Source organism: Ascaphus truei, unplaced genomic scaffold (assembly GCF_040206685.1).
Source record: "Ascaphus truei isolate aAscTru1 unplaced genomic scaffold, aAscTru1.hap1 HAP1_SCAFFOLD_878, whole genome shotgun sequence".
Classification (NCBI taxonomy): Eukaryota; Metazoa; Chordata; class Amphibia; order Anura; family Ascaphidae; genus Ascaphus; species Ascaphus truei.
Genome location: NW_027457217.1, coordinates 3,148 through 27,500, shown reverse-complemented (window position 1 = coordinate 27,500; position 24,353 = coordinate 3,148). Strand labels below are relative to the sequence as shown.

General features: G+C 52.3%; 1 protein-coding gene across 1 annotated transcript in view; it reads left to right on the top strand.

Annotated features, from left to right (window-relative positions):
• The window catches only part of BAG6 (BAG cochaperone 6), a gene marked incomplete at its 3' end in the record, with an annotated part of 54,949 nt that extends 30,885 nt beyond the window's left edge, over positions 1 to 24,064 (top strand). Inside the window, 4 exon segments of the mRNA XM_075585048.1 lie at positions 14,165 to 14,459; positions 16,892 to 17,061; positions 22,324 to 22,377; positions 23,560 to 24,064. Coding sequence (XP_075441163.1) covers positions 14,165 to 14,459; positions 16,892 to 17,061; positions 22,324 to 22,377; positions 23,560 to 24,064 — 1,024 coding nt within the window.
• Between the last annotated feature and the right edge of the window lie 289 nt (positions 24,065 to 24,353).

Below are 24,353 nucleotides of genomic sequence, written 5' to 3'. Positions count from 1 at the left end.
TATACACATACACATTGCCAGCACGCCCAAACTCCCGCACCCACCACATATACACACATATACACATATACATATACACATACACATTGCCAGCACGCCCAAACTCCCGCACCCACCACATATACACACATATACACATATACATATACACATACACATTGCCAGCACGCCCAAACTCCCGCACCCACCACATATACACACATATACACATATACATATACACATACACATTGCCAGCACGCCCAAACTCCCGCACCCACCACATATACACACATATACACATATACATATACACATACACATTGCCAGCACGCCCAAACTCCCGCACCCACCACATATACACATATATACACATATACACATACACATTGCCAGCACGCCCAAACTCCCGCACCCACCACATATATACATATATACATATACACATACACATTGCCAGCACGCCCAAACTCCCGCACCCACCACATATACACATATATACACATATACACATACACATTGCCAGCACGCCCAAACTCCCGCACCCACCACATATACACACATATACACATATACATATACACATACACATTGCCAGCACGCCCAAACTCCCGCACCCACCACATATACACATATATACACATATACACATACACATTGCCAGCACGCCCAAACTCCCGCACCCACCACATATACACATACACATTGCCAGCACGCCCAAACTCCCGCACCCACCACATATACACATATATACACATATACACATACACATTGCCAGCACGCCCAAACTCCCGCACCCACCACATATACACACATATACACATATACATATACACATACACATTGCCAGCACGCCCAAACTCCCGCACCCACCACATATACACATATATACACATATACACATACACATTGCCAGCACGCCCAAACTCCCGCACCCACCACATATATACATATATACACATATACACATACACATACACACATATACACATATACACATATACACATACACATTGCCAGCACGCCCAAACTCCCGCACCCACCACATATACACATATATACACATATACACATACACATTGCCAGCACGCCCAAACTCCCGCACCCACCACATATATACATATATACATATACACATATACACATATATACATATATACATACACATTCCCAGCACGCCCAAACTCCCGAACCCACCACATATACACATATACACATATATACACATACATTGCCAGCACGCCCAAACTCCCGCACCCACCACATATATACATATACACATATATACATATATATACACATTCCCAGCACGCCCAAACTCCCGCACCCACCACATATACACATATACACATATATACATATATACACACACATTCCCAGCATGCCCAAACTCCCGCACCCACCACATATACACATATACACATATATATACATATATATACACATTCCCAGCATGCCCAAACTCCCGCACCCACCACATATACACATATATACATATATACATATATACATATACACACACATTCCCAGCACGCCCAAACTCCCGCACCCACCACATATACACATATACACATATACACATATACACATATATACATATATACATATACACATATATACACATACATTGCCAGCACGCCCAAACTCCCGCACCCACCACATATATACATATATACATATATACATACATATTCCCAGCACGCCCAAACTCCCGCACCCACCACATATACACATATACACATATACACATATACATATACACATATATACATATATATACACATTCCCAGCACGCCTAAACTCCCGCACCCACCACATATACACATATACACATATATACATATATACACATACATTGCCAGCACGCCCAAACTCCCGCACCCACCACATATACACATATATACATATACACATATATACACATACATTGCCAGCACGCCCAAACTCCCGCACCCACCACATATACACATATATACATATACACATATATACATATATATACACATTCCCAGCACGCCCAAACTCCCGCACCCACCACATATACACATATATACATATACACATATATACATATATATACACATTCCCAGCACGCCCAAACTCCCCCACCCACCACATATATACATATACACATATATACATATATACATATATACATACACATTCCCAGCACGCCCAAACTCCTGCACCCACCACATATACACATATACACATCTATACATATATACATACACATTGCCAGCACGCCCAAACTCCCGCACCCACCACATATACACATATACACATATATACATATATACATATACACATATACACACATATACACATATACATATATATACACATTCCCAGCACGCCCAAACTCCCGCACCCACCACATATACACATATATACATATACACATATACATATACACATATATACATATGCACCCACCACATATACACATATACACACATATACACATACACATATACACATACACATTGCCAGCACGCCCAAACTCCCGCACCCACCACATATACACACATATACACATATACATATACACATACACATTGCCAGCACGCCCAAACTCCCGCACCCACCACATATACACATATATACACATATACACATACACATTGCCAGCACGCCCAAACTCCCGCACCCACCACATATATACATATATACACATATACACATACACATACACACATATACACATATACACATATACACATACACATTGCCAGCACGCCCAAACTCCCGCACCCACCACATATACACATATATACACATATACACATACACATTGCCAGCACGCCCAAACTCCCGCACCCACCACATATATACATATATACATATACACATATACACATATATACATATATACATACACATTCCCAGCACGCCCAAACTCCCGAACCCACCACATATACACATATACACATATATACACATACATTGCCAGCACGCCCAAACTCCCGCACCCACCACATATATACATATACACATATATACATATATATACACATTCCCAGCACGCCCAAACTCCCGCACCCACCACATATACACATATACACATATATACATATATACACACACATTCCCAGCATGCCCAAACTCCCGCACCCACCACATATACACATATACACATATATATACATATATATACACATTCCCCGCATGCCCAAACTCCCGCACCCACCACATATACACATATATACATATATACATATATACATATACACACACATTCCCAGCACGCCCAAACTCCCGCACCCACCACATATACACATATACACATATACACATACACATATACACATATATACATATATATACACATTCCCAGCACGCCCAAACTCCTCCACCCACCACATATACACATATACACATATATATCTATATATATATATATACACATTCCCAGCACGCCCAAACTCCCGCATCCACCACATATACACATATACACATATATACATATATACATATATACATACACATTCCCAGCACGCCCAAACTCCCGCACCCACCACATCACGAATATATATATATATATATATACACACACACACACACACACACACACACACACACACACACACACACACACACACACACACACACACACACACACACACACACACACACACACACACACACACACACACACACACACACACTGGTCGACAAATCACCAAAAAAAATCTACTCGCCACCTAGTACCAAACGTGTGCTGCTTGGGCCAATAGGATTTCGCCACGATGTGTGTGTGTGTATGTATGTATATATATATATATATATATATATATATATATATATATATATATATATATATATATATATATATATATATATATATATATATATATATATATATATATATATATATATATATATGTGTATATATATGTATATATATCAAAATGAGTGCTACTGAGCGTGGCAAATGTATACAACAGAAGACAGGGGTGCCCAATGCTACATCCAAATGACAAAACCTATATGGTAATAAGTATAAAGTTTAAATACTTTAATAGTAATCACTTGGTTATTTAGTTACACCCTTTGGCAAAGCGTCGTAAGCCCGCACGTCAAACGTCAAGGCATAACCAATAACGCAGCTCCTAACTACACTGTGACCCCTTCCTGTTACCTCTGTATGAGGGGAAAGAACCGAATAATTCCACGTGAGCACAAGCACAAAAATAAAATAAAACCCGGCGGCTTAAAATGAACGTCTCTCGGGGGCGAATGTGGGCGAGACTCGCACATCTCGCGCAAACCCCCCCGAATTCCCCACAATAATTACTCCATAAGACGCCATCTTTCTTTCGGTCTGTGACTTTTAACAAGGCTTGATAGTTTGTAACTGATTAACCAAAAAATGACATCCCTTATTTTGCTGCTTTTGAATGTTAAAATCTGTTTTGTTATCAGTTACGAGGGTTATCTCTCTATTGGGGGGAGGGGGGGTGTACATATTCTGACTATTCTCACCTATAGTTAATCTCGTACATCTTGTTCGTACATTAAAACCATACTGGCCAGAAGCGGGCATATCTTTTTCTCTTTATGGGAGCCAAATGTATTTTTATCAATTTCTTTAAATACACCCCTGATAGCGTGCTTCCATAGGGAACACCATATTTCTACACCCTGATAGCGTGCTTCCATAGGGAACACCATATTTCTACACACCCTGATAGCGTGCTTCCATAGGGAACACCATATTTCTACACCCTGATAGCGTGCTTCCATAGGGAACACCATATTTCTACACACCCTGATAGCGTGCTTCCATAGGGAACACCATATTTCTACACCCTGATAACATGCTTCCATAGGGAACCCCATATTTCTACACCCTGATAGCGTGCTTCCATAGGGAACCCCATATTTCTACACCCTGATAGCATGCTTCCATAGGGAACCCCATATTTCTACACACCCTGATAGCGTGCTTCCATAGGGAACCCCATATTTCTACACACCCTGATAGCGTGCTTCCATAGGGAACCCCATATTTCTACACACCCTGATAGCGTGCTTCCATAGGGAACCCCATATTTCTACACACCCTGATAGTGTGCTTCCATAGGGAACCCCATATTTCTACACACCCTGATAGCCTGCTTCCATAGGGAACCCCATATTTCTACACACCCTGATAGCGTGCTTCCATAGGGAACCCCATATTACTACACACCCCGATAGTGTGCTTCCATAGGGAACCCCATATTTCTACACACCCTGATAGCGTGCTTCCATAGGGAACCCCATATTTCTACACACCCTGATAGCGTGCTTCCATAGGGAACCCCATATTTCTACACACCCTGATAGCGTGCTTCCATAGGGAACCCCATATTTCTACACACCCTGATAGCGTGCTTCCATAGGGAACCCCATATTTCTACACCCTGATAGTGTGCTTCCATAGGGAACCCCATATTTCTACACACCCTGATAGCGTGCTTCCATAGGGAACCCCATATTTCTACACACCCTGATAGCGTGCTTCCATAGGGAACCCCATATTTCTACACCCTGATAGCCTGCTTCCATAGGGAACCCCATATTTCTACACCCTGATAGCGTGCATCCATAGGGAACCCCATATTTCTACACACCCTGATAGCGTGCTTCCATAGGGAACCCCATATTTCTACACACCCTGATAGCGTGCTTCCATAGGGAACCCCATATTTCTACACCCTGATAGCCTGCTTCCATAGGGAACCCCATATTTCTACACACCCTGATAGCGTGCTTCCATAGGGAACCCCATATTTCTACACACCCTGATAGCGTGCTTCCATAGGGAACCCCATATTTCTACACACCCTGATAGCGTGCTTCCATAGGGAACCCCATATTACTACACACCCTGATAGCGTGCTTCCATAGGGAACCCCATATTTCTACACACCCTGATAGCGTGCTTCCATAGGGAACCCCATATTTCTACACACCCTGATAGCGTGCTTCCATAGGGAACCCCATATTTCTACACACCCTGATAGCGTGCATCCATAGGGAACCCCATATTTCTACACACCCTGATAGCGTGCTTCCATAGGGAACCCCATATTTCTACACACCCTGATAGCGTGCTTCCATAGGGAACCCCATATTTCTACACACCCTGATAGCGTGCTTCCATAGGGAACCCCATATTACTACACACCCTGATAGCGTGCTTCCATAGGGAACCCCATATTTCTACACACCCTGATAGCGTGCTTCCATAGGGAACCCCATATTTCTACACACCCTGATAGCGTGCTTCCATAGGGAACCCCATATTACTACACACCCTGATAGCGTGCTTCCATAGGGAACCCCATATTTCTACACACCCTGATAGCCTGCTTCCATAGGGAACCCCATATTTCTACACACCCTGATAGCGTGCTTCCATAGGGAACCCCATATTTCTACACACCCTGATAGCGTGCTTCCATAGGGAACCCCATATTACTACACACCCTGATAGCGTGCTTCCATAGGGAACCCCATATTTCTACACACCCCGATAGCGTGCTTCCATAGGGAACCCCATATTTCTACACACCCTGATAGCGTGCTTCCATAGGGAACCCCATATTTCTACACACCCTGATAGCGTGCTTCCATAGGGAACCCCATATTTCTACACACCCTGATAGCGTGCTTCCATAGGGAACCCCATATTTCTACACACCCTGATTGCGTGCTTCCATAGGGAACCCCATATTTCTACACCCCCTGATAGCGTGCTTCCATAGGGAACCCCATATTTCTACACACCCTGATAGCGTGCTTCCATAGGGAACCCCATATTTCTACACACCCTGATAGCGTGCTTCCATAGGGAACCCCATATTTCTACACACCCCGATAACATGCTTCCATAGGGAACCCCTTATTTCTACACACCCTGATAGCCTGCTTCCATAGGGAACCCCATATTTCTACACACCCTGATAGCCTGCTTCCATAGGGAACCCCATATTTCTACACACCCTGATAGCGTGCTTCCATAGGGAACCCCATATTTCTACACACCCCGATAACGTGCTTCCATAGGGAACCCCATATTTCTACACACCCTGATAGCGTGCTTCCATAGGGAACCCCATATTTCTACACCCTGATAGCCTGCTTCCATAGGGAACCCCATATTTCTACACACCCTGATAGCGTGCTTCCATAGGGAACCCCATATTTCTACACACCCCGATAGCGTGCTTCCATAGGGAACCCCATATCTCTACACACCCTGGTAGCCTGCTTCTATAGGGAACCCCATATTTCTACACACCCTGATAGCGTGCTTCCATAGGGAACCCCATATTACTACACACCCAGATAGCGTGCTTCCATAGGGAACCCCATATCTCTACACACCCTGGTAGCCTGCTTCCATAGGGAACCCCATATTTCTACACACCCTGATAGCGTGCTTCCATAGGGAACCCCATATTTCTACACACCCTGATAACGTGCTTCCATAGGGAACCCCATATTTCTACACACCCTGATAGCGTGCTTCCATAGGGAACCCCATATTTCTACACACCCCGATAACGTGCTTCCATAGGGAACCCCATATTTCTACACACCCTGATAGCGTGCTTCCATAGGGAACCCCATATTTCTACACACCCTGATAGCGTGCTTCCATAGGGAACCCCATATTTCTACACACCCTGATAGCGTGCTTCCATAGGGAACCCCATATTTCTACACACCCCGATAGCGTGCTTCCATAGGGAACCCCATATCTCTACACACCCTGGTAGCGTGCTTCCATAGGGAACCCCATATTTCTACACACCCTGATAGCGTGCTTCCATTGGGAACCCCATATTTCTACACACCCCGATAACATGCTTCCATAGGGAACCCCATATTTCTACACACCCCGATAACATGCTTCCATAGGGAACCCCATATTTCTACACCCTGATAGCGTGCTTCCATAGGGAACCCCATATTTCTACACACCCCGATAGCGTGCTTCCATAGGGAACCCCATATTACTACACACCCTGATAGCGTGCTTCCATAGGGAACCCCATATTTCTACACACCCTGATAGCGTGCTTCCATAGGGAACCCCATATTTCTACACACCCTGATAGCGTGCTTCCATAGGGAACCCCATATTTCTACACACCCTGATAGCGTGCTTCCATAGGGAACCCCATATTTCTACACCCCCTGATAGCGTGCTTCCATAGGGAACCCCATATTTCTACACACCCTGATAGGGTCATTCCATAGGGAACCCCATATTTCTACACACCCCGATAACATGCTTCCATAGGGAACCCCATATATCTACACCCTGATAGCGTGCTTCCATAGGGAACCCCATATTTCTACACACCCCGATAACATGCTTCCATAGGGAACCCCATATTTCTACACCCTGATGGCGTGCTTCCATAGGGAACCCCATATTTCTACACACCCCGATAACATGCTTCCATAGGGAACCCCATATTTCTACACACCCTGATAGCGTGCTTCCATAGGGAACCCCATATTTCTACACACCCCGATAACATGCTTCCATAGGGAACCCCATATTTCTACACACCCTGATAGCCTGCTTCCATAGGGAACCCCATATTTCTACACCCTGATAGCGTGCTTCCATAGGGAACCCCATATTTCTACACACCCAGATAGCGTGCTTCCATAGGGAACCCCATATCTCTACACACCCTGGTAGCGTGCTTCCATAGGGAACCCCATATTTCTACACACCCTGATAGCGTGCTTCCATAGGGAACCCCATATTTCTACACACCCTGATAGCGTGCTTCCATAGGGAACCCCATATTTCTACACACCCTGATAGCGTGCTTCCATAGGGAACCCCATATTTCTACACACCCCGATAGCGTGCTTCCATAGGGAACCCCATATTTCTACACACCCTGATAGCGTGCTTCCATAGGGAACCCCATATTACTACACACCCTGATAGCGTGCTTCCATAGGGAACCCCATATTTCTACACACCCCGATAGCGTGCTTCCATAGGGAACCCCATATTTCTACACACCCTGATAGCGTGCTTCCATAGGGAACCCCATATTTCTACACACCCTGATAGCGTGCTTCCATAGGGAACCCCATATTTCTACACACCCTGATAGCGTGCTTCCATAGGGAACCCCATATTTCTACACACCCTGATAGCGTGCTTCCATAGGGAACCCCATATTTCTACACACCCTGATAGCGTGCTTCCATAGGGAACCCCATATTTCTACACACCCCGATAGCGTGCTTCCATAGGGAACCCCATATTTCTACACACCCTGATAGCGTGCTTCCATAGGGAACCCCATATTTCTACACACCCCGATAACGTGCTTTCATAGGGAACCCCATATTTCTACACACCCTGATAGCGTGCTTCCATAGGGAACCCCATATTTCTACACACCCTGATAGCGTGCTTCCATAGGGAACCCCATATTTCTACACACCCTGATAGCGTGCTTCCATAGGGAACCCCATATTTCTACACACCCTGATAGCGTGCTTCCATAGGGAACCCCATATTTCTACACACCCCGATAACATGCTTCCATAGGGAACCCCATATTTCTACACACCCTGATAGCGTGCTTCCATAGGGAACCCCATATTTCTACACACCCTGATAGCGTGCTTCCATAGGGAACCCCATATTTCTACACCCTGATAGCCCGCTTCCATAGGGAACCCCATATTTCTACACACCCCGATAGCGTGCTTCCATAGGGAACCCCATATTTCTACACACCCCGATAGCGTGCTTCCATAGGGAACCCCATATTTCTACACACCCTGATAGCGTGCTTCCATAGGGAACCCCATATTTCTACACACCCTGATAGCGTGCTTCCATAGGGAACCCCATATTTCTACACACCCGATAGCGTGCTTCCATAGGGAACCCCATATTACTACACACCCTGGTAGCCTGCTTAAATAGGGAACCCCATATTTCTACACACCCCGATAACGTGCTTCCATAGGGAACCCCATATCTCTACACACCCTGGTAGCCTGCTTAAATAGGGAACCCCATATTTCTACACACCCCGATAACGTGCTTCCATAGGGAACCCCATATCTCTACACACCCTGGTAGCCTGCTTAAATAGGGAACCCCATATTTCTACACACCCCGATAACGTGCTTCCATAGGGAACCCCATATTTCTACACACCCTGATAGCGTGCTTCCATAGGGAACCCCATATTTCTACACACCCTGATAGCGTGCTTCCATAGGGAACCCCATATTTCTACACACCCCGATAGCGTGCTTCCATAGGGAACCCCATATTTCTACACACCCCGATAGCGTGCTTCCATAGGGAACCCCATATTTCTACACACCCTGATAGCGTGCTTCCATAGGGAACCCCATATTTCTACACACCCTGATAGCGTGCTTCCATAGGGAACCCCATATTTCTACACACCCTGATAGCGTGCTTCCATAGGGAACCCCATATTTCTACACCCTGATAGCGTGCTTCCACAGGGAACCCCATATTTCTACACCCTGATAGCGTGCTTCCATAGGGAACCCCATATTTCTACACACCCTGATAGCGTGCTTCCATAGGGAACCCCATATTTCTACACACCCTGATAGCGTGCTTCCATAGGGAACCCCATATTTCTACACCCTGATAGCGTGCTTCCATAGGGAACCCTATATTTCTACACACCCCGATAACGTGCTTCCATAGGGAACCCCATATTTCTACACCCTGATAGCGTGCTTCCATAGGGAACCCCATATTTCTACACACCCTGATAGCGTGCTTCCATAGGGAACCCCATATTTCTACACCCTGATAGCGTGCTTCCATAGGGAACCCCATATTTCTACACACCCCGATAGCGTGCTTCCATAGGGAACCCCATATTTCTACACACCCTGATAGCGTGCTTCCATAGGGAACCCCATATTTCTACACCCTGATAGCGTGCTTCCATAGGGAACCCCATATTTCTACACACCCTGATAGCGTGCTTCCATAGGGAACCCCATATTTCTACACACCCTGATAGCGTGCTTCCATAGGGAACCCCATATTTCTACACACCCCGATAGCGTGCTTCCATTGGGAACCCCATATTTCTACACACCCCGATAGCCTGCTTCCATAGGGAACCCCATATTTCTACACACCCCGATAACATGCTTCCATAGGGAACCCCATATTTCTACACACCCCGATAGCGTGCTTCCATTGGGAACCCCATATTTCTACACACCCCGATAGCGTGCTTCCATAGGGAACCCCATATTTCTACACACCCCGATAGCGTGCTTCCATTGGGAACCCCATATTTCTACACACCCCGATAACATGCTTCCATAGGGAACCCCATATTTCTACACACCCCGATAACATGCTTCCATAGGGAACCCCATATTTCTACACCCTGATAGCGTGCTTCCATAGGGAACCCCATATTTCTACACACCCCGATAGCGTGCTTCCATAGGGAACCCCATATTACTACACACCCTGATAGCGTGCTTCCATAGGGAACCCCATATTTCTACACACCCTGATAGCGTGCTTCCATAGGGAACCCCATATTTCTACACACCCTGATAGCGTGCTTCCATAGGGAACCCCATATTTCTACACACCCTGATAGCGTGCTTCCATAGGGAACCCCATATTTCTACACCCCCTGATAGCGTGCTTCCATAGGGAACCCCATATTTCTACACACCCTGATAGGGTCATTCCATAGGGAACCCCATATTTCTACACACCCCGATAACATGCTTCCATAGGGAACCCCATATATCTACACCCTGATAGCGTGCTTCCATAGGGAACCCCATATTTCTACACACCCCGATAACATGCTTCCATAGGGAACCCCATATTTCTACACCCTGATGGCGTGCTTCCATAGGGAACCCCATATTTCTACACACCCCGATAACATGCTTCCATAGGGAACCCCATATTTCTACACACCCTGATAGCGTGCTTCCATAGGGAACCCCATATTTCTACACACCCCGATAACATGCTTCCATAGGGAACCCCATATTTCTACACACCCTGATAGCCTGCTTCCATAGGGAACCCCATATTTCTACACCCTGATAGCGTGCTTCCATAGGGAACCCCATATTTCTACACACCCAGATAGCGTGCTTCCATAGGGAACCCCATATTTCTACACCCTGATAGCGTGCTTCCATAGGGAACCCCATATTTCTACACACCCTGATAGCGTGCTTCCATAGGGAACCCCATATTTCTACACACCCTGATAGCGTGCTTCCATAGGGAACCCCATATTTCTACACACCCTGATAGCGTGCTTCCATAGGGAACCCCATATTTCTACACACCCTGATAGCGTGCTTCCATAGGGAACCCCATATTTCTACACACCCTGATAGCGTGCTTCCATAGGGAACCCCATATTACTACACACCCTGATAGCCTGCTTCCATAGGGAACCCCATATTTCTACACACCCTGATAGCGTGCTTCCATAGGGAACCCCATATTTCTACACACCCCGATAGCGTGCTTCCATAGGGAACCCCATATTTCTACACACCCTGATAGCGTGCTTCCATTGGGAACCCCATATTTCTACACACCCTGATAGCGTGCTTCCATAGGGAACCCCATATTTCTACACACCCTGATAGCGTGCTTCCATAGGGAACCCCATATTTCTACACCCCCTGATAGCGTGCTTCCATAGGGAACCCCATATTTCTACACACCCTGATAGCGTGCTTCCATAGGGAACCCCATATTTCTACACCCCCTGATAGCGTGCTTCCATAGGGAACCCCATATTTCTACACACCCTGATAGGGTCATTCCATAGGGAACCCCATATTTCTACACACCCCGATAACATGCTTCCATAGGGAACCCCATATATCTACACCCTGATAGCGTGCTTCCATAGGGAACCCCATATTTCTACACACCCCGATAACATGCTTCCATAGGGAACCCCATATTTCTACACCCTGATGGCGTGCTTCCATAGGGAACCCCATATTTCTACACACCCCGATAACATGCTTCCATAGGGAACCCCATATTTCTACACACCCTGATAGCGTGCTTCCATAGGGAACCCCATATTTCTACACACCCCGATAACATGCTTCCATAGGGAACCCCATATTTCTACACACCCTGATAGCCTGCTTCCATAGGGAACCCCATATTTCTACACCCTGATAGCGTGCTTCCATAGGGAACCCCATATTTCTACACCCTGATAGCGTGCTTCCATAGGGAACCCCATATTTCTACACCCTGATAGCGTGCTTCCATAGGGAACCCCATATTTCTACACACCCAGATAGCGCGCTTCCATAGGGAACCCCATATTTCTACACCCTGATAGCCTGCTTCCATAGGGAACCCCATATTTCTACACACCCCGATAACATGCTTCCATAGGGAACCCCATATTTCTACACACCCTGATAGCGTGCTTCCATAGGGAACCCCATATTTCTACACACCCCGATAACATGCTTCCATAGGGAACCCCATATTTCTACACACCCTGATAGCCTGCTTCCATAGGGAACCCCATATTTCTACACCCTGATAGCGTGCTTCCATAGGGAACCCCATATTTCTACACACCCAGATAGCGTGCTTCCATAGGGAACCCCATATTTCTACACACCCAGATAGCGTGCTTCCATAGGGAACCCCATATTTCTACACACCCCGATAACATGCTTCCATAGGGAACCCCATATTTCTACACACCCTGATAGCGTGCTTCCATAGGGAACCCCATATTTCTACACCCTGATAGCGTGCTTCCATAGGGAACCCCATATTTCTACACACCCAGATAGCGTGCTTCCATAGGGAACCCCATATTTCTACACACCCAGATAGCGTGCTTCCATAGGGAACCCCATATTTCTACACACCCTGATAGCGTGCTTCCATAGGGAACCCCATATCTCTACACACCCTGGTAGCGTTATTATGCTTTCTAAATATGTAAAATCTGTTTATTCTAATCCTCTCCCCCCCCCCTCTCTCCGCCCGTCGCTCTCCCTCTCTCTTTCCCCCCCCCCTCTCTCCCTCTCTTCCCCCCCCCTCTCCGCTCTCTCCCCCCCCCTCTCTCCCTTTCTCCGCCCGTCGCTCTCCCCTCCCCCCCAGGCGGCACAGACAATCCCCCCTTCCCCCTCTCCCCCCCAAACGACCTCCTCTCAGCCGCCTGCCTCCTCCTCTTCCCCCTCTCCTCCTCCTCCTGCCTCCGCTCCCCCCTCTCAGGCCGCAGGAGCGGACTCTCTCCCCCCGGAGTTCTTCACCAGCGTGGTTCAGGGCGTCCTCTCCTCCATGCTGGGGTCTCTGAGCGCGGCAGAGCAGAGTGGTACCGAGAGCATCGCCGCCTTCATCCAGCGGCTCAGCGGGTCCCACAATATCTTCCAGCCTGACGCCGAGGGGCCCGGGGGTAATCACACCCCTCCTCTCGCCCTCTGCCTGTCTCTTCCTCCTCTCGCCCTCCTCCTCTCGCCCTCTGCCTGTCTCTCTGTCCTTCTCTCTCTCTCTCGCGACACTCCTTTCTCTCTCTCTCTCTCTCTCTCTCTCTCTCGCGACACTCCTTTCTCTCTCTCTCTCTCTCTCTCTCTCTCGCGACACTCCTTTCTCTCTCTCTCTCTCGCGACACTCCTTTCTCTCTCGCGACACTCCTTTCTCTCTCTCTGTCTCTCTCTCGCGACACTCCTTTCTCTCTCTCTCTCTCTCTCTCGCGACACTCCTTTCTCTCTGTCTCTCTCTCTCGCGACACTCCTTTCTCTCTCTCTCTCGCGACACTCCTTTCTCTCTCGCGACACTCCTTTCTCTCTCTCTGTCTCTCTCTCGCGACACTCCTTTCTCTCTCTCTCTCTCTCGCGACACTCCTTTCTCTCTATCTCTCTCTCTCGCGACACTCCTTTCTCTCTCTCTCTCTCTCTCTCTCGCGACACTCCTTTCTCTCTCTCTCTCTCTCTCGCGACACTCCTTTCTCTCTCTCTCTCTCGCGACACTCCTTTCTCTCTATCTCTCTCTCTCGCGACACTCCTTTCTCTCTCGCGACACTCCTTTCTCTCTCTCTGTCTCTCTCTCGCGACACTCCTTTCTCTCTCGCGACACTCCTTTCTCTCTCTCTGTCTCTCTCTCGCGACACTCCTTTCTCTCTCTCTCTCGCGACCCTCCTTTCTCTCTGTCTCTCTCTCTCGCGACACTCCTTTCTCTCTCTCTCTCGCGACCCTCCTTTCTCTCTCTCTCTCTGTCGCGACACTCCTTTCTCTCTCGCGACACTCCTTTCTCTCTGTCTCTCTCTCGCGACACTCCTTTCTCTCTCTCTCTCTCTCTCTCGACACTCCTTTCTCTCTCTCGCGACCCTCCTTTCTCTCGCGACACTCCTTTCTCTCTCGCGACCCTCCTTTCTCTCGCGACACTCCTTTCTCTCTCTCGACCCTCCTTTCTCTCTCTCGACCCTCCTTTCTCTCTCTCGACCCTCCTTTCTCTCTCTCGACCCTCCTTTCTCTCTCTCGACCCTCCTTTCTCTCTCTCGACCCTCCTTTCTCTCGCGACCCTCCTTTCTCTCGCGACCCTCCTTTCTCTCGCGACACTCCTTTCTCTCGCGACACTCCTTTCTCTCGCGACACTCCTTTCTCTCGCGACACTCCTTTCTCTCGCGACACTCCTTTCTCTCTCTCTGTCTCTCTCTCGCGACACTCCTTTCTCTCTCTCTGTCTCTCTCTCTCGCGACACTCCTTTCTCTCTCTCTGTCTCTCTCTCTCGCGACACTCCTTTCTCTCTCTCGACCCTCCTTTCTCTCGCGACCCTCCTTTCTCTCGCGACCCTCCTTTCTCTCTCTCGCGACCCTCCTTTCTCTCTCTCGCGACCCTCCTTTCTCTCTCTCGCGACCCTCCTTTCTCTCTCTCGCGCGACCCTCCTTTCTTTCTCTCTCTCGCGACCCTCCTTTCTCTCTCTCGCGACCCTCCTTTCTCTCTCTCGCGACCCTCCTTTCTCTCTCTCGCGACCCTCCTTTCTCTCTCTCTCTCTCGCGACCCTCCTTTCTCTCTCTCTCTCTCTCTCTCTCTCTCGACCCTCCTTTCTCTCTCTCTCCCCTCCTTTCTCTCTCTCTCTCTCTCTCTCTCTCTCTCTCTCTCTCTCGCGACCCTCCTTTCTCTCTCTCTCGCGACCCTCATTTCTCTCTCTCTCTCTCTCTCTCTCGACCCTCCTTTCTCTCTCTCTCCCCTCCTTTCTCTCTCTCTCTCTCTCGCGACCCTCCTTTCTCTCTCTCTCTCTCTCTCTCTCTCTCTCGACCCTCCTTTCTCTCTCTCTCTCCCCTCCTTTCTCTCTCTCGACCCTCCTTTCTCTCTCTCTCGCGACCCTCCTTTCTCTCTCTCTCTCGCGACCCTCCTTTCTCTCTCTCTCTCTCGCGACCCTCCTTTCTCTCTCTCTCTCTCTCGCGACCCTCCTTTCTCTCTCTCTCTCTCGCGACCCTCCTTTCTCTCTCTCTCGCGACCTCTCTCTCTCTCTCTCTCTCTCTCGCTACCTCTCTCTCTCTCGCTACCTCTCTCTCTCGCGACCTCTCTCTCTCTCTCTCGACCCTCCTTTCTCTCTCTATCTCTCTCTGTCTCGACCCTCCTTTCTCTCTCTCTTTCTCTCTCTCTCTCTCTCTCTCTCTCGACCCTCCTCTCTCGACCCTCCTTTCTCTCTCTCTCTCTCGCGACCCTCCTTTCTCTCTCTCGCGACCCTCCTTTCTCTCTCTCGCGACCCTCCTTTCTCTCTCTCTCGACCCTCCTTTCTCTCTCTCGCGACCCTCCTTTCTCTCTCTCTCTCGCGACCCTCTCCTCACCCCTTCCCCCCCCCCCCCCCCTTCTCTCCCCCCAGGATTTTTCGGTGACCTCCTGTCCCTGATATGTCACCACATCTCGCTGGTGGACATGGTGATGTTATTACACGGTCAGTCTCAGCCTCTGCAGAACCTCCAACCACAGCTCCGCTCCTTCTTCCTGCACCAGTACCTCCACCAGCGGGACCCCACCCCCCACCACATCCAGGTGTGTCCCCCCGCGTCACCTCCCTCACCCTGTCACTGTCACCTCCCTCACCCTGTGTCACTGCGTCACCTCCAACCACAGCTCCGCTCCTTCTTCCTGCACCAGTACCTCCACCAGCGGGACCCCACCCCCCACCACATCCAGGTGTGTCCCCCCGCGTCACCTCCCTCACCCTGTCACTGTCACCTCCCTCACCCTGTGTGTCACTGCGTCACCTCCAACCGCAGCTCCGCTCCTTCTTCCTGCACCAGCACCTCCACCAGCGGGACCCCCCCCCCCCACCACATCCAGGTGTGTCCCCCCGCGTCACCTCCCTCACCCTGTCACTGTCACCTCCCTCACCCTGTGTGTGTCACTGCGTCACCTCCAACCGCAGCTCCGCTCCTTCTTCCTGCACCAGCACCTCCACCAGCGGGACCCCACCCCCCACCACATCCAGGTGTGTCCCCCCGCGTCACCTCCCTCACCCTGTCACTGTCACCTCCCTCGCCCTGTGTCACTGCGTCACCTCCAACCGCAGCTCCGCTCCTTCTTCCTGCACCAGTACCTCCACCAGCGGGACCCCACCCCCCACCACATCCAGGTGTGTCCCCCCGCGTCACCTCCCTCACCCTGTCACTGTCACCTCCCTCACCCTGTGTGTCACTGCGTCACCTCCAACCGCAGCTCCGCTCCTTCTTCCTGCACCAGCACCTCCACCAGCGGGACCCCACCCCCCACCACATCCAGGTGTGTCCCCCCGCGTCACCTCCCTCACCCTGTCACTGTCACCTCCCTCACCCTGTGTGTGTCACTGTCACCTCCCTCACCCTGTGTGTCACTGTCACCTCCCTCACCCTGTGTGTCACTGCGTCACCTCCCTCACCCTGTGTGTCACTGTCACCTCCCTCACCCTGTGTGTCACTGTCACCTCCCTCACCCTGTGTGTCACTGTCACCTCCCTCACCCTGTCACTGTCACCTCCCTCACCCTGTGTGTGTCACTGTCACCTCCCTCACCCTGTGTGTCACTGTCACCTCCCTCACCCTGTGTGTGTCACTGTCACCTCCCTCACCCTGTGTGTGTCACTGCGTCACCTCCCGCACCCTGTCACTGTCACCTCCCTCACCCTGTGTGTGTCACTGTCACCTCCCTCACCCTGTGTGTGTCACTGTCACCTCCCTCACCCTGTGTGTCACTGTCACCTCCCTCACCCTGTGTGTCACTGCATCACCTCCCTCACCCTGTGTGTGTCACTGCGTCACCTCCCTCACCCTGTGTGTCACTGTCACCTCCCTCACCCTGTGTGTCACTGCATCACCTCCCTCACCCTGTGTGCCACTGTCACCTCCCTCACCCTGTGTGTGACACTGCATCACCTCCCTCACCCTGTGTGTCACTGTCACCTCCCTCACCCTGTGTGTCACTGCATCACCTCCCTCACCCTGTGTGTGTCACTGCGTCACCTCCCTCACCCTGTGTGTCACTGCGTCACCTCCCTCACCCTGTGTGTGACACTGCATCACCTCCCTCACCCTGTGTGTCACTGTCACCTCCCTCACCCTGTGTGTCACTGCATCACCTCCCTCACCCTGTGTGTGTCACTGCATCACCTCCCTCACCCTGTGTGTCACTGCATCACCTCCCTCACCCTGTGTGTCACTGTCACCTCCCTCACCCTGTGTGTCACTGTCACCTCCCTCACCCTGTGTGTGACACTGCATCACCTCCCTCACCCTGTGTGTCACTGTCACCTCCCTCACCCTGTGTGTCACTGCATCACCTCCCTCACCCTGTGTGTGTCACTGCGTCACCTCCCTCACCCTGTGTGTCACTGTCACCTCCCTCACCCTGTGTGTCACTGCATCACCTCCCTCACCCTGTGTGCCACTGTCACCTCCCTCACCCTGTGTGTGACACTGCATCACCTCCCTCACCCTGTGTGTCACTGTCACCTCCCTCACCCTGTGTGTCACTGCATCACCTCCCTCACCCTGTGTGTGTCACTGCATCACCTCCCTCACCCTGTGTGTCACTGTCACCTCCCTCACCCTGTGTGTCACTGCATCACCTCCCTCACCCTGTGTGTGTCACTGCGTCACCTCCCTCACCCTGTGTGCCACTGCATCACCTCCCTCACCCTGTGTGTGTCACTGCGTCACCTCCCTCACCCTGTGTGTCACTGCGTCACCTCCCTCACCCTGTGTGTCACTGTCACCTCCCTCACCCTGTGTGTGTCACTGTCACCTCCCTCACCCTGTGTGTCACTGTCACCTCCCTCACCCTGTGTGTCACTGTCACCTCCCTCACCCTGTGTGTCACTGCGTCACCTCCCTCACCCTGTGTGTGTCACTGCATCACCTCCCTCACCATGTGTGTGTCACTGTCACCTCCCTCACCCTGTGTGTCACTGTCACCTCCCTCACCCTGTGTGTCACTGTCACCTCCCTCACCCTGTGTGTCACTGTCACCTCCCTCACCCTGTGTGTCACTGTCACCTCCCTCACCCTGTGTGTCACTGTCACCTCCCTCACCCTGTGTGTGCCACTGCATCACCTCCCTCACCCTGTGTGTCACTGCGTCACCTCCCTCACCCTGTGTGCCACTGTCACCTCCCTCACCCTGTGTGCCACTGCATCACCTCCCTCACCCTGTGTGTGTCACTGCATCACCTCCCTCACCCTGTGTGTGTCACTGCGTCACCTCCCTCACCCTGTGTGTCACTGCGTCACCTCCCTCACCCTGTGTGTCACTGCGTCACCTCCCTCACCCTGTATGTCACTGTAACCTCCCTTACCCTGTGTGTCACTGCGTCACCTCCCTCACCCTGTGTGTGTCACTGTCACCTCCCTCACCCTGTGTGCCACTGCATCACCTCCCTCACCCTGTGTGTCACTGCGTCACCTCCATCACCCTGTGTGTGTCACTGTCACCTCCCTCACCCTGTCACTTTCACCTCCCTCACCCTGTGTGTCACTGCGTCACCTCCCTCACCCTGTGTGTGTCACTGCGTCACCTCCCTCACCCTGTGTGTCACTGCGTCACCTCCCTCACCCTGTGTGTCACTGTCACCTCCCTCACCCTGTGTGCCACTGTCACCTCCCTCACCCTGTGTGTGACACTGCATCACCTCCCTCACCCTGTGTGTCACTGTCATCTCCCTCACCCTGTGTGTCACTGCATCACCTCCCTCACCCTGTGTGTCACTGCATCACCTCCCTCACCCTGTGTGTGTCACTGCGTCACCTCCCTCACCCTGTGTGTCACTGCGTCACCTCCCTCACCCTGTGTGTCACTGCGTCACCTCCCTCACCCTGTGTGTCACTGTCACCTCCCTCACCCTGTGTGTGTCACTGTCACCTCCCTCACCCTGTGTGTCACTGTCACCTCCCTCACCATGTGTGTCACTGTCACCTCCCTCACCCTGTGTGTCACTGCGTCACCTCCCTCACCCTGTGTGTGTCACTGCGTCACCTCCCTCACCCTGTGTGTGTCACTGCGTCACCTCCCGCACCCTGTCACTGTCACCTCCCTCACCCTGTGTGTCACTGTCACCTCCCTCACCCTGTGTGTCACTGTCACCTCCCTCACCCTGTGTGTCACTGTCACCTCCCTCACCCTGTGTGTCACTGTCACCTCCCTCACCCTGTGTGTCACTGTCACCTCCCTCACCCTGTGTGTCACTGTCACCTCCCTCACCCTGTGTGTCACTGTCACCTCCCTCACCCTGTGTGTGCCACTGCATCACCTCCCTCACCCTGTGTGTCACTGCGTCACCTCCCTCACCCTGTGTGTCACTGTCACCTCCCTCACCCTGTGTGTGCCACTGTCACCTCCCTCACCCTGTGTGTGCCACTGTCACCTCCCTCACCCTGTGTGCCACTGCATCACCTCCTCACCCTGTGTGTGTCACTGCGTCACCTCCCTCACCCTGTGTGTCACTGCGTCACCTCCCTCACCCTGTGTGTCACTGCGTCACCTCCCTCACCCTGTATGTCACTGTAACCTCCCTTACCCTGTGTGTCACTGCGTCACCTCCCTCACCCTGTGTGTGTCACTGTCACCTCCCTCACCCTGTGTGTCACTGTCACCTCCCTCACCCTGTGTGCCACTGCATCACCTCCCTCACCCTGTGTGTCACTGCGTCACCTCCATCACCCTGTGTGTGTCACTGTCACCTCCCTCACCCTGTCACTTTCACCTCCCTCACCCTGTGTGTCACTGCGTCACCTCCCTCACCCTGTGTGTGTCACTGCGTCACCTCCCTCACCCTGTGTGTCACTGCGTCACCTCCCTCACCCTGTGTGTCACTGCGTCACCTCCCTCACCCTGTGTGTCACTGCGTCACCTCCCTCACCCTGTGTGTCACTGCGTCACCTCCCTCACCCTGTGTGTCACTGCGTCACCTCCCTCACCCTGTGTGTCACTGCGTCACCTCCCTCACCCTGTGTGTCACTGCGTCACCTCCCTCACCCTGTGTCACTGCTTCACCTCCCTCATCCTGTGTGTGTCACTGCGTCACCTCCCTCACCCTGTGTGTGTCACTGCGTCACCTCCCTCACCCTGTGTGTGTCACTGTCACCTCCCTCACCCTATGTGTGTCACTGCGTCACCTCCCTCACCCTGTGTGTGTCACTGCGTCACCTCCCTCACCCTGTGTGTGCTACTGTCACCTCCCTCACCCTGTGTGTGTCACTGCGTCACCTCCCTCACCCTGTGTGTCACTGCGTCACCTCCCTCACCCTGTGTGCCACTGCGTCACCTCCCTCACCCTGTCACTGTCACCTCCCTCACCCTGTGTGTGCCACTGCGTCACCTCCCTCACCCTGTCACTGTCACCTCCCTCACCCTGTGTGTGCCACTGCGTCACCTCCCTCACCCTGTGAGTGTCACTGCGTCACCTCCCTCACCCTGTGAGTGTCACTGTCACCCGCGTCATCTCCCTCACCCTGTGTGTCACTGCGTGTCACCCTGTGTGTCACTGCGTGTCACCCTGTGTGTCACTGCGTGTCACCCTGTGTGTCACTGCGTGTCACCCTGCGTGTCACTGCGTGTCACCCTGCGTGTCACTGCGTGTCACTGCGTGTCACCCTGCGTGTCACTGCGTGTCACCCTGTGTGTCACTGCGTGTCACCCTGTGTGTTACTGTCGCCCGTCTCACCCTGTGTCACTGTCGCCCGTCTCACCCTGTGTCACTGTCGCCCGTCTCACCCTGTGTCACTGCGTCACTCTGTGTCACCCTGCGCACACCTCAGTAGATATTCACACTGCTCTGTGTTACAGACGGCGTCTCGAAACCTTATTACTGGTTTGGAAGAGTATATTAGAGAAAGCTTTGTAAGTAACTCTTCCCCCTCACACTACCTTCTCTCACAGCCTTCCCCCTCCTCCCTCTGTCTTCCCCCCCCGTCCCCCTCATCCCTCTGCCTTCCCCCCCCCCCGTCCTCCTCATCCCTCTGCCTTCCCCCCCCCCGTCCTCCTCCTCCCTCTGCCCCCCCCCTCCTCCTCCCTCTGCCCCCCCCCCTCCTCCTCCCTCTGCCTTCCCCCCTCCTCATCCCTCTGCCTCCCCCCCCTCCTCCTCCCTCTGCCCCCCCCCTCCTCCTCCCTCTGCCTCCTCCTCCCTCTGCCTCCCCCCCTCCTCCTCCCTCTGCCTCCCCCCCTCCTCATCCCTCTGCCTCCCCCCTCCTCCTCCTCCCTCTGCCCCCCCCCCCTCCTCCTCCTCCCTCTGCCTTCCCCCCCTCCTCATCCCTCTGCCTCCCCCCCTCCTCCTCCCTCTGCCTCCCCCCTCCTCCTCCCTCTGCCTCCCCCCTCCTCATCCCTCTGCCTCCCCCCCTCCTCCTCATCCCTCTGCCTCCCCCCCTCCTCCTCATCCCTCTGCCTCCCCCCTCCTCCTCCTCCCTCTGCCCCCCCCCCTCCTCCTCCCTCTGCCTCCCCCCCTCCTCCTCCCTCTGCCTCCCCCCCTCCTCATCCCTCTGCCTCCCCCCCCTCCTCATCCCTCTGCCTCCCCCCCTCCTCATCCCTCTGCCTCCCCCCCTCCTCCTCCTCCCTCTGCCCCCCCCTCCTCCTCCCTCTGCCTTCCCCCCCTCCTCATCCCTCTGCCTCCCCCCCCTCCTCCTCCCTCTGCCCCCCCCCTCCTCCTCCCTCTGCCCCCCCCCCTCCTCCCTCTGCCTCCTCCTCCCTCTGCCTCCCCCCCTCCTCCTCCCTCTGCCTCCCCCCCCTCCTCCTCCCTCTGCCTCCCCCCTCCTCCTCCCTCTGCCTCCCCCCCTCCTCCTCCCTCTGCCTCCCCCCCCCTCCTCCTCCTGCCTTCCTCCTCCTCCCTCTGCCTTCCCCCCCCTCCCTCTGCCTTCCCCCCCCTCCCTCGGCCTTCCCCCCCTCCCTCTGCCTTCCCCCCCCTCCTCCTCCCTCTGCCTCCCCCCCGTCCGCCTTCCCCCCTCACGCTCCTCCTCCCCCCCTCGCGCTCCTCCTCTCCCCCCCCCCCCTCGCGCTCGCTGTCTCTCTCTCACGTCCCCCCCTCTTTAGGTCTCTGTTACGGTGCGAGAAGACGTTGATATTACACGGACAAACCTCGAGTTTCTGCAAGAGCAATTTAACCGGATCACTTCTCACATCCTACAGTGTGCAGGTACCTGTCACCCTGTCACACTGTCACCCTGTCACTGTCACCCTGTCACTGTCACCCTGTTACCCTGTCACTGTCACCCTGTCACTGTCACCCTGTCACTGTCACCCTGTCACCCTGTCACTGTCACCCTGTCACTGTCACCTGTCACTGTCACCCTGTCACTGTCACCCTGTCACTGTCACCCTGTCACTGTCACCCTGTCACTGTCACCCTGTCACACTGTCACCCTGTCACCCTGTCACCCTGTCACCCTGTCACCCTGTCACCCTGTCACGCCCCTGTCACCCTGTCACCTCTGTCACCCTGTCACCCTGTCACTCTGTCACTGTCACCCTGTCACTCTGTCACTGTCACCCTGTCACTGTCACCCTGTCACCTTGTCACCACTCATAGCTCCTTTCTGTTCTGTGTCACTGTGTCACCCTGCGGGGGGGCGGGGGGGACAGACTCATAGCTCCCTTCTGTCTGTGTCACTGTGTCACCCTGCGGGGGGGGAGGGACAGACTCATAGCTCCCTTCTGTCTGTGTCACTGCTGTCACCCTGCGGGGGAGGGACAGACTCATAGCTCCCTTCTGTCTGTGTCACTGTGTCACCCTGCGGGGGAGGGACAGACACATAGCCTCCCTTCTGTCTGTGTCACTGTGTCACCCTGCGGGGGAGGGACAGACTCATAGCTCCCTTCTGTCTGTG